Source organism: Spodoptera frugiperda, chromosome 19 (assembly GCF_023101765.2).
Source record: "Spodoptera frugiperda isolate SF20-4 chromosome 19, AGI-APGP_CSIRO_Sfru_2.0, whole genome shotgun sequence".
NCBI lineage: Eukaryota > Metazoa > Arthropoda > Insecta > Lepidoptera > Noctuidae > Spodoptera > Spodoptera frugiperda.
Genome location: NC_064230.1, coordinates 1762624 through 1779709, shown reverse-complemented (window position 1 = coordinate 1779709; position 17086 = coordinate 1762624). Strand labels below are relative to the sequence as shown.

Here is a 17086-nt window from a genome sequence, read left to right as displayed (position 1 = left end):
TTAAAGATAACACTTTAGCTGGGGTATTAGGCTAATCTGAGAGTTGGGGCGTCCCCTTAATGTTACTAGAGTGTTATGTCAGTACCCCTTTTTTTGAGGGGGGAAAACCATCCAATGACTTCTACCGCTTTGGGTGAGGCGGGAGGGAGTGTCAGACTCTTACTGACTAAAAAAACCACCCCGTTCCTACTCCTGCTTTTCGAGCCGGAGCCCCGGTAAACCCGCTAGGTAGTCCGCAGCTCCGGATCAACCGTCTATTACATAGGACTTTAACACAAATGGTGAAAAGTGGGTGTACATTGTACAGTGGTATTGCGTACCAAAATGTGCATCTCTGCCTACCCCCTCGGGGATATAAGGCGTGATTTTGGAAATCGGTCCACAATAGGCGTAGTAATCGGTAAAAAAATATACAAATATCCGACCTACTCCTTTTTTTGAAGTAAAAATTTGTCCAGCCGTTTTCGAGTTTTAGCAAGACGAACGAACAGCAATTGATTTTTATACAATTATAGAGAAGATATATTAAACATAATAACCGTAGAAATATACTTTCCTTACCCATCTTCGATGCGTGACGATGGCAAACTATTAAACACCCACATTTGAATTGCTAATAACTCACATACCATACCGTCGCGGTCTCTCAATGGTAGGTATTTGTTATTAGAAGATTTCAAACACGTATTTTCATTTTTTATCTAAGAAATGGGTCGACGTTTTGTCCAATGATTACTTTTTTATGTTATAGGTAGGACTGCCTCGTTGGCCGAGTGGCTGCTAATGCGACTCGGGTTCGATTCCTAGGTCGGTCGGGCGAAGTATTACTGATATTTTTTCGGTTTTTCGAAAATTTCTCAGTGGTAACCGTAGAAATATGCCCGGTATATGGCAATAGGCTCACCACCAATTGCCATATACCGGGTTGGGACTGACAACAACAACATAAATTGTGAAAAGCGGGTGTAATGTGCACCTCTGCCTACCCTTTCGGGGATTAAAGGCGTGACGATATGTATGTATGTAGGTACTAGCACCGCCCCCGCTTCGCATGGGTGCAATGGTGATATATTATGCATGTATTATACATATAAACATGCTTCCTGAATCACTCTATCTATTAAAAAAACTGCATCAAAATCCGTTGCGTAGTATTAAACACTTAAGCATACAAAGGGACATAGGGACAGAGAAAGCGACTTTATTTTTTAATCTTTATTTATTTACAGTGTTTTTTCTGTAAAGAAAAGGACACCCCGATTATTGAAGACAGAATAATAAAAACAGACACTTATAATAGACTTAGGATTAAGTTGTTTTATACTATTTATTGAAGCCGGTAAACGAGCAAAAATAGACACCCGAAACAAGGCGTTTAAAAATGCGTTCGCGGCGTTTTGGAGGTTAGGAATTAAAGGGTTGTTGGGGTATTGGAGATTGGGAATTAATTGTGCCTTTGGTAACCTCACTCACACAACGAAACACAACGCAAACAGATTTCGTATTGCAATTCCATTTATTGCGAACTTTCGTGAACAAAAATGGACGAATGAAATGAATATAAATAAAATTTCAATTTTAAATTAAAAATAAAACGTTATTTCAAGTAATTCTATTAGTAAATCAATAAAACCTACGGCCGAAGATTAAACGAAACTTCGGATTCGAGAACCGGAGTAGCCCTACTGAGCTGTAAAATTTCAATCAATCGAAAACACCTCACCAAAAATCTATTCACAAAACTGCCTACATTACATTACCGAACGATTATAAACAAAAAAAAAGTGACAAAACACAAAGGAGGTTTGTGGAGAGAATGTTAAGTCAGCGTGCTCAAGGTCAATCACTTTCGATCAGCGAGGTTACCGGCCTCAGCGCAACCCTTTCCTTGATGTGACGTAGGTAGACAGGGCCGTACTATTGGTGCGTACCGGGGCCCTTTCTTATAACGGGAGAAATAGCTTAAATTCAAATGGGCGCCATTTGAATTTAAGCTAGTTTTTTTATGGGGAGAAAGACTAGGGAGTGTGGGATTTTTTACTCTCTAAAACCACCACGGGGCAACCTTCAAAACCCTTAATGTGACGTAGGCAGACAGAGCCGCACTGTTGGTGCGTACCGGCCGGGGCCCTACGAAATTGTGGGGCCCTTTTTCATAAACCTTCAAATGCCGCTTAGTTTTTTTGGGCAGAAAGGCTAGGGAGTGTGGGATTTTTACCTCACTAAAGGTACGCGTCCACAGGCCCGCATTGTACGCATCGCACGCAACGGATTTTAGTTTGTCTTGTATAGAAACTCATACAACTGCGTCCACTGATCCGCATCGTACGGACCGCATCATCGGCAATACCTACATGCGATGCATACTGATGACGTCATACGAAATGCGTATGCGTACGCGTACCCCGGTGGCCACCCTATAAATTAAAATTGTGGTGTCTTAATATGTTCAAGGGTCCCAAGATTTTTTTATGGTAAGTATAAGCAACCGTGCAGTCTAATTGGGTCTCTTGTACCCACAAAACCACAGTCAGTAATACTGTATTGCATTCAGCGGTTGGTTACCAAACTGCTTCTAATATGATGCAAGAAGTTAGATGCAATTCTGGTTATTTATTGTTTCGATTTGGCGAATTAAAAAGGCCTTAATTCAGTATTAGACATCTTTCATGTGTTGTTTAATATTGATGATAAAAAAAATAAGAAAGAGAATAGGCCCGCTTGACCGGATGATACCTCGACCTCACAGAAAACCGACGTAAAACAACGCTTTCGTTGTGTGAGTGAGGTTACCGGAGGCCCAATTACCCCCTTCCCAATCCTCAATTTCCCAACAACCTTTAAATTCCTAACCCCCAAAAGGCCGGCAACGCACTTGTCACGCTGGTGTTTCGGGTTTCCATGGGCGGCGGGAATTGCTTACCATCCGGTGATCCGTCTGCTTGTTTAGCAGTTTATACCAAAATAAATATTAATTGCTATGATTGAACAATGTAGAGGAATGCAAAGAAATTAAGTATTCCGGCGGTCTAGGTCAATCACTTTCGATCAGCGAAGTAAACGGCCTGAGTCCAAACCTTTGTTTATTATTACTGTCCACGTGGACAGGGCCGAACTGTGAGTTTGTGGGTCCCTAGCGTATCGCTTTTTCACTCACTGTCAGCCCTACTGGGCCCCAACTGTGGTGGTCTGGTGGCCTTTGAGCCGCGCGCGGAACGTGACGCACCGCACGTACGGGTCTAGATCTGTTCGGGCGGCGAGCCACTCTTGCTCGCCGTCCGAAGACCCGCACTTACGGTAGCCGGAGATCGTCGCGTGATCCCCGACGCCCGGAGTGTCTCTCGCGACGGCAGGGGCGGCGTGAGGAGGTTCGTTCCCTCACGGGCCCCGCCTTCTCCTTAGCTAACACGACTGCTTCGCAGAACTAATGCCGGGCGCGAGAGGTTGCTGTTGCCCACCTAGCGTACAGGTCATAAGAGGCTCTTAAGAAGTTCAAGTTCTTTAACGTAGGATAGGGAGGCATTCGAGCTTATAAAACTAAGCAATCGGCGCTGCTGGCTGCGACTCTTTGGCAGTCAATCACCCAGTAAATCAACCTTGAATATTGAAAGTAACGGTATATATCTACTGCCCAATATTTAATAGACAATATATACCTAAGTACCTAGGTATATATGTAACAACAGTTAATATATAAGGTGTTCTAAAAGTATCTGCCACGGTTTTAATGGGAGGTAGTGTTGTGTTTGAAGATTACAATAGTGAAGAAATTTCGTATCTCGGACCAGTTAATTCAATTTGAGAATATAAAGAAGTTAAATAAACATTGACTTTACTCTGTATAAAGTGGTTCACAAATACGCACGATGCGTCGCTTCGTCAATGAAAACGATTGATAGCAATTATTTTACAGAGACAGTGAAAGAGATAGCTCTTTCATAACAAACTCAAACGTAGATTTTTTTGTACATGAATAACTTTACGCCTATCTCCCATGGGGGTAGGCAGAGAGGATAAACCGCTAATTGCTACGATTATTACATACCTCTTTCGCTTCACCAACATTCATCAGTTTTGTATGAAACAAAAATTACTCATAATTAAGGGGGATAATCATCCAATGACTTCTCCCGCCAAGACGATGCGAGAGGGAGTGTCAGACTCTTACTGACTAAAAACCACCCCATTCCTACTCCTGCTTTTTCAGCCGGAGCACCGGTAAACCCGCTAGGTAGTCCGCAGCTCCAGATAATTTAATTATTTACTATTGCAATCTTCTAACACAACACTACCTTCCATTAACGTTTCACATCTACATGACGAGGTTAGAAGACCGTTACAAGTTAATAGTTTTAATCATTACATACATACATAGGCAGAGGCAGATACTATGGAACACCAATAGACATCAGTTTTGTATGAAAAACAAATTACTCAAAATCAATAATTTATTGTCACTATTGTAATGTTCAAACACAACACTATCTCCCATTAAAGCCGTGGCAGATACATTTAGAACACCTTATATACCTGACTACCTATGTATGTATGTATATAACACAAACAGCTATATATTGCAATATATAAGTGAACTGTTCCGTGTCTGATCGCAGACTACATTCACCGGCGACCTTGGGGCTGCATTCTAAAGATATTTCAATCATATAACAGTAGGTAACCGTTACGCTTTTGTTTTATTAAAATACTTTTAAGGTTAGTCCACAGGCCCGCATCGTACGCATCGCACGCAACGGATTTTAGTTTGTCTTGTATAGAAACTCATACAACTGCGTCCACTGATCCGCATCGTACGGACCGCATCATCGGCAATATCTACATGCGATGCGTACTGATGACGTCATACGGAATGCGTGCGATACGATGCGGGCGATGCGTTACTCCGTTACGTGCGACCGTTACTACTACTTACTGAGAAATTTTCAAAAAAGCTCAGTACTTTGCCCGACCTGGGAATCGAACTCGAGACCTCTTGTCCGGCAGACACACATGCCACCAACGAGACAATCTTTTCTAAAAATTTTTTCTAAAAAGCTCTTTAATACACCAGCTACCTGCCAATTAAAGTCCCATCAAAATCAGTCCAGCCATTTCCACGATTAACCAGAACAAACAGACAGACCGGCAGCGACTGCTTACCATCAGGTGATCCGTCTACTCGTTTACCGGCTTATTCCATAAAAAAGCAATCAGTGCCAACCCGCAATATCAGGAGTTACATAGAGCGATACCGACCTTTCTGGGGGTAGCTTAACTCTTTCACACTTGAACATATTCAATGTCTTTTCACTTCACCGATTATTTATTGTTAGGTATAAATCTCATTTAATAGGGATTGAGACCAAGAAATAACCTAAATTCGATGGTTATAAAGTGCTGAGAATTTTCAAAACCGCAAAAATACTTTGAATTGAACGACTCAGAAAATACTGCTCCGATCTTTTCGATGATTAGAAGGCGGGATACCTACCTACTCTTTAAAATGCTGTCGCAATAACATTCAACAAGTATTTGGTTACACACAAAATATTGAAATTTTGATACCTAAACTCTAAAATTGGTTTTCCTTTCATGAGAAATTTCACATACTTAATACTAAACCCAATAAATTAAATATTAATTTAACGAATTTGAGTTTCCGACATATTCAAATCACGAGTGCTGCCATCTATTAGTTCTAGTATAGACTACATGAACAATACGACGTATCCAATTAATTTAATCATAATGTATCAATACAGGAAGTATTAACACCATTTATTTATCGGAATGCAAATAATAATTTTAATTAGCAGTGCAAAAGCTTTTTCCTGTTCTTTTTATGGTCTAAAAATAGCTCCAAATAAGGCGTTCGATAAACTCCTAACACCACATGCGCCCTCTATTCATTGATTCAAACGACAAAATTTAGTAGGCCATTCCATCCTTATATCAATTTGGCACGCATCGACTTTTCAATTTACTCGCATTATGTTGCCATAGATTTGTTTTCTCTTTCGCACTTGTTGACTTTGCATCTGTTGTCTCTTTTCAAAAAGCTCTCGTACTTGGGATGATGATAAATGGCGAAGGCGAACGGTCTTGACATTTCGTGCTACTATCAAAATGTTAAATTGTGTTATCGGTTGTTATTATTTACGTTTTATAAATAAAACAAGATGGTTTTCCGCGTAAATCATATTCCTGGGACTGTCAGTCGGCCGTGTGAAGTGTTTGAAGTGTAAAAACATAAAAGAAAACACCTAGTCAAGTGGGTTAAATAATCTCAAATAAACCAAAAAATGTGTTTTAAACTGCCTTTTAAAAACATTAGTCTGCTCTCTAAGTCTATTTAGATTATAATTGAATACTCTGCATCCCAGTTTTGATTGAGAAAATGGTAATTTTGTGACTTAAAGTGAGGTGTTTTTTTTTCATAAATAAGTTATGAAGTGATAGTGAGATTCACGTAAAAAATGATTGTGTTTATATGTGTAATTCGTGAATAGTTTACTGTCGCCATAAATATCGTGTTTGAAGAGAACAGTGTTTAGATAATTCCCAAACATTCAGTAGATAAAGTAGCTATTTGTGGCGTTATAAAATAAACCACGAAACTTCACCAAAGAGGTCATCATTAGGCATAACAACTGAATATCGTTGCCAAATAGCAATAAAAGTTTAATGTGTTAACGTTTTGGCGCGAAATTAAGAACAATTTTCAAGTTGCGATTGTTTTCATTTGTTACGAATGAATTTGTATTTTGGAAATTAAAATGGTGACGATGAATTCTTCGGAAAAGGCGGCGTCGAAGGCCTGTCAACAAGGGCCATCCAGGTAAGAATAAATAAAACAAAAATTAACTTAATTGAAACACAAACTAGGACTTCTAGGTACTACTTCTTTATAAAATCTGCTAAGTCAATTGGAAAGAGGTTTATTGACCATTCGTAACAATAATTCCTATATATGCCAATATCTTGTGCCCGAGCATAGAGGAATAATATATATCGGCTAAGTCAGTGACAGTCCGCTGCTGGTCTTGCCGTACTTTCTATAACCCTGCGACTGCTATCTACCTACTGCCTGGTTCCCTGTAAATAATTGTTGACTCTAGAATGGAGAATGTTAATGTAAATTAAGAAATTACCTACCTATGCATTTGTATATTTAAATAGCTTTAAAACTAATTTTAAGCTATTGATAATCCTACTATTCCAACATGCAAAACTCTTTGAGTGATCCACAAATTGTTGCTTCGGGTCTGTGAAAATCTTTATGTATCATGCCTACTTTTGTTTTTATTCTATTATGAAATGTTGGGAAAAATATTTTCTTTTTAATTTTGTTGTCATAGACTTGATCTATTTTTAATTTAATATGTATTTAATTATTATTTGTAAACCATAAATGGCAAAATATGCAGATTTGATTACATGTAACTGTAACTTGCACAATTTTGTTTTTTTAACATTGCCCAACATTAAGATTTTCTCCTGTGTTGTGGGTGTGTTAATAAACATACAAGTTCATATACACAGGACACCCAGACCCCAAACAACAATTTATGGATCACACACAGATTTACTCCGTGCAAGATTTGAACCCGCTACATGTTGTGCGGCAGCCTAGTTGCCTAGTCACCGCACCAACAACTGTGCAGTCATAATATTTGTTATATGTATATCTCATGTTTTCACAAAAATTCTATTTTATTCTATTCATACATTTGTAAACTCAACATGACATGGTATGACATATGAGATAAACCCACAAGACCATTCACTCTTAGCCCATTATTATTTACTAAGTCATAATTTTAGCCATGGTCCCACTACAGAACAAACGCAGACTTATCAATGCTAAAATAAAAACTCTAATTTGACTCAATATGTACCTAATCCTTGATTAACTGGATTTTCTTCTCTCTCAAGTTATATTCCTGATACCTGCAGACATGACCATTATTCAATTACAATATTATTTTGCCACAGAGACAATTCGAAATGTATAAAGGAAGAGAAGGAGAAGGACAGAGACAAGAAGGACAACTCCGCTCTGCCTCCCGGAGTACAAGCACTGATGTCCACCATACCCTCGCCGGAGGAGTCGCCCAACTACCTGGTGTATAAAAAGGTGAGATAGTCCTAGTAATCATTGAGTTCTTACAGGGTAAGAGGCTACAGGGTGTAAGCCGGTAATCGAGCACACGGATTACCTACTGGTAAGCAATCGTTGCCGCCTATGCTGCCGAAATAGCAGAGGCGTTACAAGTGCGTTGCTGGTTAAGAATGTAGGGGTTGTTGGGGTCTCGGGGATTGGGAAGATTAGGAAATAGGTTAATTGAGCCTCCGGTAATCTCACTCGCACAACGAAACAGAACGCAAGCGTTGTTTCAAGTCGGTTTTCTGTGAGGTCCCGGTATCACAGTCGAGGCCCAGCTGTGTCGAAGCATGACTCTCCCACCCTTGATTATAATGAGGTTCAATAACCCAATCTCCCTAATCTTCAAATTCCTGATCGTCTAAAGACCGGGAACACACTTGTAGCGTCTCTGGTGTTTCAAGTGTCCATGGGCGGCGGCGATTGCTTACCATCAGTTGTTCATGAGCTCGTTTACCGGTTTATACCATAAAAAGAACGCAGTCGTTTGTGAGGATGTATGTAACTAATGTTTCACACACACAAAAATTACTGTGTGTCCAAAAAGTCTGTAACACAATATTTGTCGGTTTTGTTGTATATAGACAGGGTATAATGAACTGACTACGGATTCTGCCCAACTGTTGTTCGTTGGGATTTTCTATCCGTGTTAATTCGCATGTAAACATCGTATGTGCGATGCAGGATATTTGTGACGTCATCCGTTGATTTGCTCGTCGATAGTCTATGTGTGACTTCTGTCATCTGTCACTTGTTACTTGTCAATGTGTCGCCACATCACTCCCCCCCAAGACCGGAGGTCGATCCTGTTGAGACGGCTGTCGATGCTTGAGATGAGCGGTGCCAGAGCCAGTGTAGAAATTCCCTAGTTCCAGTGAGTCGGAACTGTGCCGCTGAATGCCCAGTGAGTCGGGTGAGCGGTGCAGGGTGATACTCCAGTGAGTCGGAGTAGTGAAGCTCGCAGTGTCCCACGGTGAGTCGGGGAATAGATGCTGCGAGGGTAGGTGCGTAGTGGCTGGCGTCTGCGTTGACGGGAGGAAGATGTCCTCAGACCGTGTGCAGAGTGCTGTGCCTAGACGCTGATGAGGCCGTAGGGAAGAACCAGGCTGCATATCTTCGATGTAGCGTGTGGTGGTCCCTGATGAGGCCGAGGATGCTGGTTGGCTGCGACTTGATTACCGCTCAGCGGAGAAATGATGGGTGAGGGAGATGGCGATAAGGATGACGGTGCTGATCTGCTCCGTGAAGGTTGGTTTCAATCACGTCGGGGTCACCACTTTAGGGAACAGAGAGTAAAGTTCCCTAAGAAAAGGAGGATCCTCCGACCAGGCGAGGTGATCAGCCTGGCGGGCTTTCTGCCCAACTGTTGTTCGTTGGGATTTTCTATCCGTGTTAATTCGCATGTAAACATCGTATGTGCGATGCAGGATATTTGTGACGTCATCCGTTGATTTGCTCGTCGATAGTCTATGTGTGACTTCTGTCATCTGTCACTTGTTACTTGTCAATGTGTCGCCACACTTTTTATCTATTCCACGCGAGCGAAATATATTAGTAAGATTAAGTCTCAAAGTTAGTTCGTAACGGGTATCTAACACCCACTACAAGTTCAAAAAACAGCCCTAATCAGAAACAAACACCAAACAAAACAAATACCTACCAATCCAAACGCGATAACTACCGCACACCGGATATGACCAGCCAATTAGTATGCCGACATTTCCGGGACACAACACGGAGTTATTTCCTCTATGTTTGTGATTGGGTCGCGGTACTATTGTTTGTTTGTTTGTCTATGTAGTTACTTGAGTTGGGTCATCGTATCGTTACGCCTTTTTATCCCCGAAGGGGTAAACAGGCATCGCACGCAACGGATTTTAGTTTGTCTTGTATAGAAACTCATACAACTGCGTCCACTGATCCGCATCGTACGCATCGCACGCAACGGATTTTAGTATGTCTTGTATAGAAACTCATACAACTGCGTCCACTGATCCGCATCGTACGCACCGCACGCAACGGATTTTAGTTTGTCTTGTATAGAAACTCATACAACTGCGTCCACTGATCCGCATCGTACGCATCGCACGCAACGGATTTTAGTTTGTCTTGTATAGAAACTCATACAACTGCGTCCACTGATCCGCATCGTACGCATCGCACGCAACGGATTTTAGTTTGTCTTGTATAGAAACTCATACAACTGCGTCCACTGATCCGCATCGTACGCACCGCACGCAACGGATTTTAGTTTGTCTTGTATAGAAACTCATACAACTGCGTCCACTGATCCGCATCGTACGCATCGCACGCAACGGATTTTAGTTTGTCTTGTATAGAAACTCATACAACTGCGTCCACTGATCCGCATCGCACGCAACGGATTTTAGTTTGTCTTGTATAGAAACTCATACAACTGCGTCCACTGATCCGCATCGCACGCAACAGATTTTAGTTTGTCTTGTATAGAAACTCATACAACTGCGTCCACGTAATGCCTACATGTGATGCGTGCTGATGACGTCATACGGAATGCGTACGATGCGTACGATGTGGGCCTGTGGACGCTTAGTTTAAGAAAGAAATAAAGAAAAATAATTTATTCGATACCGGGGGCACGATGTACCAAAAAAAAAACAACCAACAAGTAATAATTGTTACAGCGAAACAAATGAAAAAAACAATAATGAGTAATGCCACTGTACAATGTCCTGGGCACAATTCCAGACTTCGTGTATTACTAGAAAATTTTCGAAAAACTGAAAAAAATACCGAGTTATACTTTGCCCGTCCTGGAATTCAAAGTCAAATTCAAAATTATTTTTTTTACATAGACTAGGAAGGCACTTTTGAATGTGAAAGCAAATATAATAATATTAAAAATGTCGTGTCTGTTGGTAAGACTGAGAATTCTAACCCTGAAGAGAAGTCACACTTGCGGCCACTCGACCAACGCAAAGAGGCAATCTTGGGTTGAGTTGGGTAATTAATGATATGCGTGAGCTACTTTCGTATTTACATAATTTTCTACCCACTGCTCAGCTCCAGTTGGTCATAGCGTGATGTTTTGTAAACAGGCTATAGCCTGGCCTATAGCTTTCCTGCACCATCCAACACAAAAATAATCATTCAAATTGTACCAGTAGTTCCGGAGATTATTGCGTTCAAACAAACAAACTCTTCAGTCTTATATACATTTTAAATCTTCAGCTTAACAACCATCAGTATCCTTAGTACGAGTTTGAAGTTAGTTTAGTATAGTTTCGAGGTTGGTTACTTTATACGAGCCGGCCAATCGAACGTTACTCGTTTCGTTTAGTTACTTTAAACGTAAAGCAAACTCATACTAAGGATACTGTATAGAATAAGTTACAAATAAAGTTCTAACCTTACTATTTTGTTATATTTCAGATGGAAGCCATTATCGAGAAGATGCAAGATGAGAACACCGGCGTCCCAGTCAAGACGGTGAAGAGTTTCATGACCAAGATACCTTCGGTGAGAGGAACTCCTGTTCCTTACATGATATATTTAGTTAATTCAACAAATTAAAGTAACTGACATGCATAACTAAAACATAATTAAACAGGAATTAACAACATTTGTAAATTATAAATGCTATTTATTTCTGCAAGTTGGTAACAAAATCTTTAAAATAACTAGATGAGGCCGGCATTTCCTATCGGACTACTCTGAGAAGAAATGCCGAAACCAACTCAGAGGTCATAGTCTCTTTTAAAGTCCAGACAATCAAATAAAGAATAATGTGAGAGAACCGTGCAAGTTGATTCTGTAGTGGTCTTTAGAGGGAAGAACCATAACAGTACGAGCGGACCTGTTCAGATGGCAGTACGCATGTGTCAGTTTACAATCAACTCAGCTAACGGCTGTTGCGAAATAAGTATAAATTCCCCTCTCAGTACTTCAGGCTTCAGGCATCAACAAAATCTCCTTCCATCCATCCGCGAACAGATCGTTTGCTTATTTTAAGCTGAAACTTTGTGTAGAGAGTCTATTCAACCTGTATTCATCAGGGCTTCTTGATGTATATGGGTATTTTGTTACACGTTGTATAAGACAAATATTATTCTTTGTCCACAGGTATTCACCGGTACAGACTTAGTAGCCTGGTTAGCTCGCCACCTGAACTTGGATGAAACTTGGGAAGCTTTACACGTAGCACACTTGCTAGCGGCCCACGGATACCTGTTTCCTATCGACGATCACTGCCTCACTGTTAAGAATGATAATACTTATTATAGGTGAGTTTTTCCATATAATATATATTTTTCTATGGTATAGGTCGGTAAATGATCAAATGGGTCACCTGATGGCAAGCATAATACAATCGGGGCTGTCCATGGACACTTGAAACATAAAAGGCGTTACAAGTGTGTTGCCGGCTTTTTGAAGGGTTAGGAATTTGAGAATTGTTGGGGAAACACTAGAGGAGTCGCTTATTTATTATTTATTACGTAGCTTCTGCCCGCGGCTTCGCCCGTGTTCTCGTGGGATAGAAATTGCCTATGTATTATTCCAGATTATAATCTACCCCTGTTCCAAATTTCATCTCGATCCCTTCAGCAGTTTTGAAGTGTTTGAGTAACAAACATACACACAAATAAACTTTTGCATTGCACCAGTGTTAAGCTATGTGTACCAATGAATATGATTGGTGGAAGCCAAACGCGTCTATAGCAACGTAGTATAGCACATCTCTGGTGGAAAGGACCCTTACCCTTAAAATGCTCAGTTATTCAAAAGCTTAGGGTTATACAGGTCGGTAGAAGTCATTGGATAATATTCCCACCTTAACAAATGAGTTATACAGATACTAAAATGTGTTTTAACTTGTTTCAGATTCCAAACTCCATACTTCTGGCCTTCCAACCAATGGGAACCAGAGAATACTGATTACGGTAAGTTACTTTTGAAACTACTTTTTTATGGTATAAGCCGGTAAACGAGCAGACGAATCACCTGATGATAAGCTATTGTCGCCGCCCATGGACACTTGAAACACCAGAGGCGTTACAATTGCGTTACCGGTCTTTTGGGGGTTAGGAATTTAAGAGTTGTTTGGGAATCGGGGATTGGGAAAGGGGTGATAATTTGATTATTGTTGGGGAATCGCGGATTAGGATGATAATCGGGCCTCCAGTAATCTCACTCTCACAACGCAAGCGTTGTTTTACGTCGGTTTTCAGCTCGGCCGTGGTATCACTCCGGTCGAACCGGCCCAGCAGTGCCGAAGCATGGCTCTCCCACACTATTTTTTTATTAGAAACTTAGTGCTTCTCTTATATGCTTATGCTTAATCTTACTATCTTCACTACATAGTATAAAACAAAGTCGCTTTCTCTGTCCCTATGTCCTTTTGTATGCTTAAATCTTTAAAACTAGGCAACGGATTTTGATGCGGTTTTTTTTAATAGAGTTATTCAAGAGGAAGGTTCATATGTATAATACATACATAATATATCACCATTGCACCTTGCGAAGCTGGGGCGGGTCGCTAGTTACTAATATTATAAAGCGTACGTTTGTTTGTTCGTGTCAGCCGGCTCAGCCGACGAAGCATGGCTCTCTCACACTTAAAATAATCGGATGATAATTAATAATATTATTTCTATAATTTTATTGTAACTTTCATGAGACATACTAACACCGCGACACACGACACGTCGTGTGTCGTGGAACTCTGCTCACGAATATAAGCCTCTAAAGTCCCCGTCACGAGAAGCTATAAATTTTGTAAACAAACATCTTTTACTAAGTAAACATTTTATACTGCGAGATAATAATAACTTGAACATATTCAATCGACATGAAATATAGACGGGTTATATGAAAGTAACAACCTATTTAATTTAGTCGAATTATATTTTAACGACGCAAGGCGCCATCGTTTGTGTTTCTTGGTACCGGAACGCCTCTGTCGCAGGGATTGTAAACTATCGGGACGCCCCATTTTGAAATAAACAGTCATTCGAGTTTCGAATGCTTACGAGCTTGTTTCATTGCTTTGCATATATCGCGGATCTGATTGTTATTGTTAATTTTGTTATTGTTTCGTTATCACTTTTTACTTTTACGTTGTGAACTCCTGAACACTTGTTTACAAAATTTATAGCTTCTCGTGACGGGGACTTTAGCATGGCTTGGAACTAGTCGAGTTCCTCGTCAAACAGTTACGTGAGTAAGCCGATAACATAATAATTAATATTATTTCTTTTTACCCAACAGCGGTGTACCTATGCAAGCGTACGATGCAGAACAAAGCCCGTTTGGAGCTGGCTGACTACGAGGCTGAGTCACTGGCGCGGCTGCAGAAAATGTTCAGCAGGAAATGGGAGTTTATCTTCATGCAGGCGGAGGCACAGAGCAAGGTATGTATGTACAATGAGCCATCAGACCACCACAGGTGGGGCCCAGTAGGGCTGATGCCTGATCCGGAGCTGCGGACTACCTAGCGGGTTTACCGGGGCTCCGGCTTGATAAGCAGGAGTAGGAACGTGGTGGTTTTTAGTCAGTAAGAGTCTGACACTCCATCTCGCCTCGCCAACTCATTGTTCTCACATAGTTGAACCAATGAAACAATGTAACCAAGAATTGTATTGTGGACCTGATTAAAAAAGAGTAACCTATGGAGTTCCTTGCTCGTTCTTCTACATATGGTCCGAGATCCCAGAGCTGTCAGACATATGTTATTTTTACAAGCATTTAACCTTCGGCTTACAGTAGTCTTGTATATACTTTTTAATGTCTGAATGTTTGTAAAGCTGGCCGAGTGACACCAGCGCAGGTACCAGGTGAGAAAGGTGACTAAAAATTAGACTAACTTAACTTATTTTTTTATGTCTGATTTTTATATATGTTTTGTAGAATATTAATCTGAAATCATATTAAAAAAATCAGACACTTTCCATGGACCAAAACTTTTGTCAGACGCTTTAAAGCTGTAAGAAAAATAAATGAACTTAATTTATTTTTTAATGTCTGATTTTTTTATATGCTATTAAGATAACTATTACAATGTCATATTTAATTAGTCAGACAAATTGCATGGACCAAACTTCCCCTAAATACCAAAATTACTCAACCATGTGTATGAACGCGAGAGCACTATGCACATGCGCTTCAGACTAAAATATCTTAATATTTTAAAAAAACTTACTACGTTTAATATGAATATTTATAGATAAAGAAAAAAATATAATTTAAAAAACAATTATTTATTAAAAAAAAATGCATAAACAGGCAAAAACAAATCATTTCTGAGCAGCTGTCTTTTAAAGAAAATAACATTTATTTTATCTATTACTAATAATAAAACTGTTGCCTTCTACAGTGCAGGAAAATGTCAACATCAGCAAAAAAAAAATTGCATAAACAGGCAAAAACAAACTATTTCTGAGCAGCTGTCTTTTAAAGAAAATAACATTTATTTTATATATTACTAATAATAAAACTGTTGCCTTCTACAGTGCAGGAAAATGTCAACAGCAGCAAAAAAAAAAATTGCATAAACAGGCAAAAACAAACTATTTCTGAGCAGCTGTCTTTTAAAGAAAATAACATTTATTTTATATATTACTAATAATAAAACTGTTGCCTTCTACAGTGCAGGAAAATGTCAACAGCAGCAAAAAAAATTGCATAAACAGGCAAAAACAAACTATTTCTGAGCAGCTGTCTTTTAAAGAAAATAACATTTATTTTATCTATTACTAATAATAAAACTGTTGCCTTCTACAGTGCAGGAAAATGTCAACATCAGCAAAAAAAAAAATTGCATAAACAGGCAAAAACAAACTATTTCTGAGCAGCTGTCTTTTAAAGAAAATAACATTTATTTTATATATTACTAATAATAAAACTGTTGCCTTCTACAGTGCAGGAAAATGTCAACAGCAGCAAAAAAAATTGCATAAACAGGCAAAAACAAACTATTTCTGAGCAGCTGTCTTTTAAAGAAAATAACATTTATTTTATATATACACACACACAACGTCACGCCTTTTATCCCCGAAGGGGTAGGCAGAGGTGACATTACGGCACGTAATGCCGCTGTACAATGTATAATTAAAGTTTTTCTATATTTTACATAGAACAAAGTGATTTCATTACCCTATAACAATATGGTCGCAAAAACCCGAATATAGAAGTATGATGTATAGTAAAATAAAGCCAAGTGCGAGTCGGACTCGCCCATGAAGGGTTCCGTAGCAGCAGGTAGATTACATAATAAAAAAGTTATAAAATAACTTGCTTAGTATTTGTATGAACGACAAAGTTATATTTGCGTTTTTTGAAAATGTATTATTTCTTAAAAATACATACATATACATACATATCGTCACGCCCTTAATCCACGAAGGGGTAGGCAGAGGTGCATATTTCTTAAAAACTAATAATGATATCTCGTTAAAACCAATTTTCGTGTAAAATTTCCATTGAAATCTACAGCATATGTTTTTTTTAGATTTCTAACTCTCTTATTAATAAAGTTAGAGGGAGGCACTCATTTTTCCACTTTGGAAGTGTCTATCTGCCAAACGATTGGAAGATAGACTACAGAACCTTAATTGTGGTTCTGTTTTTCGCCATTTGGCTACGGAACCCTAAAAACTGTGCACATAGTATATACACATACATGTGCAGTAGTACCTACAGTAATAGATTGTGAGTTTAAGAACGGGAACCGAGTTACCATGGATGTCTCACTCGGTCTGAAGCGCATGTGCATAGTGCTCTCGCGTTCATACACATGGTTGAGTAATTTTGGTATTTAGGGAAGTTTGGTCCATGCAATTTGTCTGACTAATTAAATATGACATTGTAATAGTTATCTTAATAGCATATAAAAAAATCAGACATTAAAAAATAAATTAAGTTCATTTATTTTTCTTACAGCTTTAAAGC

At 39.4% G+C, this 17086-nt stretch overlaps 2 protein-coding genes across 7 annotated transcripts in view; both read left to right on the top strand.

Annotated features, from left to right (window-relative positions):
* LOC118281012 (adenosine 5'-monophosphoramidase HINT3) overlaps positions 1–4857 on the top strand; it is a 125322-nt gene extending 120465 nt beyond the window's left edge. Inside the window, exon 4 of the transcript XR_007706274.1 lies at positions 4726–4857. The gene's annotated coding sequence lies outside the window, so the exon portion shown is untranslated. The remainder of the gene's footprint in view (positions 1–4725) is intronic.
* Positions 4858–6057: 1200 nt separating this feature from the next.
* LOC118281052 (regulator of G-protein signaling 7) overlaps positions 6058–17086 on the top strand; it is a 28697-nt gene continuing 17668 nt past the window's right edge. For 4 of the 6 annotated variants that reach the window (XR_007706269.1, XM_050700508.1, XM_050700509.1 and 1 more), the window contains exons 1-6: positions 6059–6835; positions 7993–8134; positions 11573–11659; positions 12263–12423; positions 13022–13080; positions 14408–14550. Coding sequence is in view for 5 of the 6 variants with exons in the window: in XM_050700508.1 (XP_050556465.1) it covers positions 6774–6835; positions 7993–8134; positions 11573–11659; positions 12263–12423; positions 13022–13080; positions 14408–14550 (654 nt within the window). In the remaining variant the exon portion in view is untranslated. Of the gene's footprint in view, positions 6836–7992; positions 8135–11572; positions 11660–12262; positions 12424–13021; positions 13081–14407; positions 14551–17086 lie in introns of all 6 variants that reach the window. The other 2 variants (XM_050700510.1, XM_050700511.1) reach the window with 2 other exon arrangements.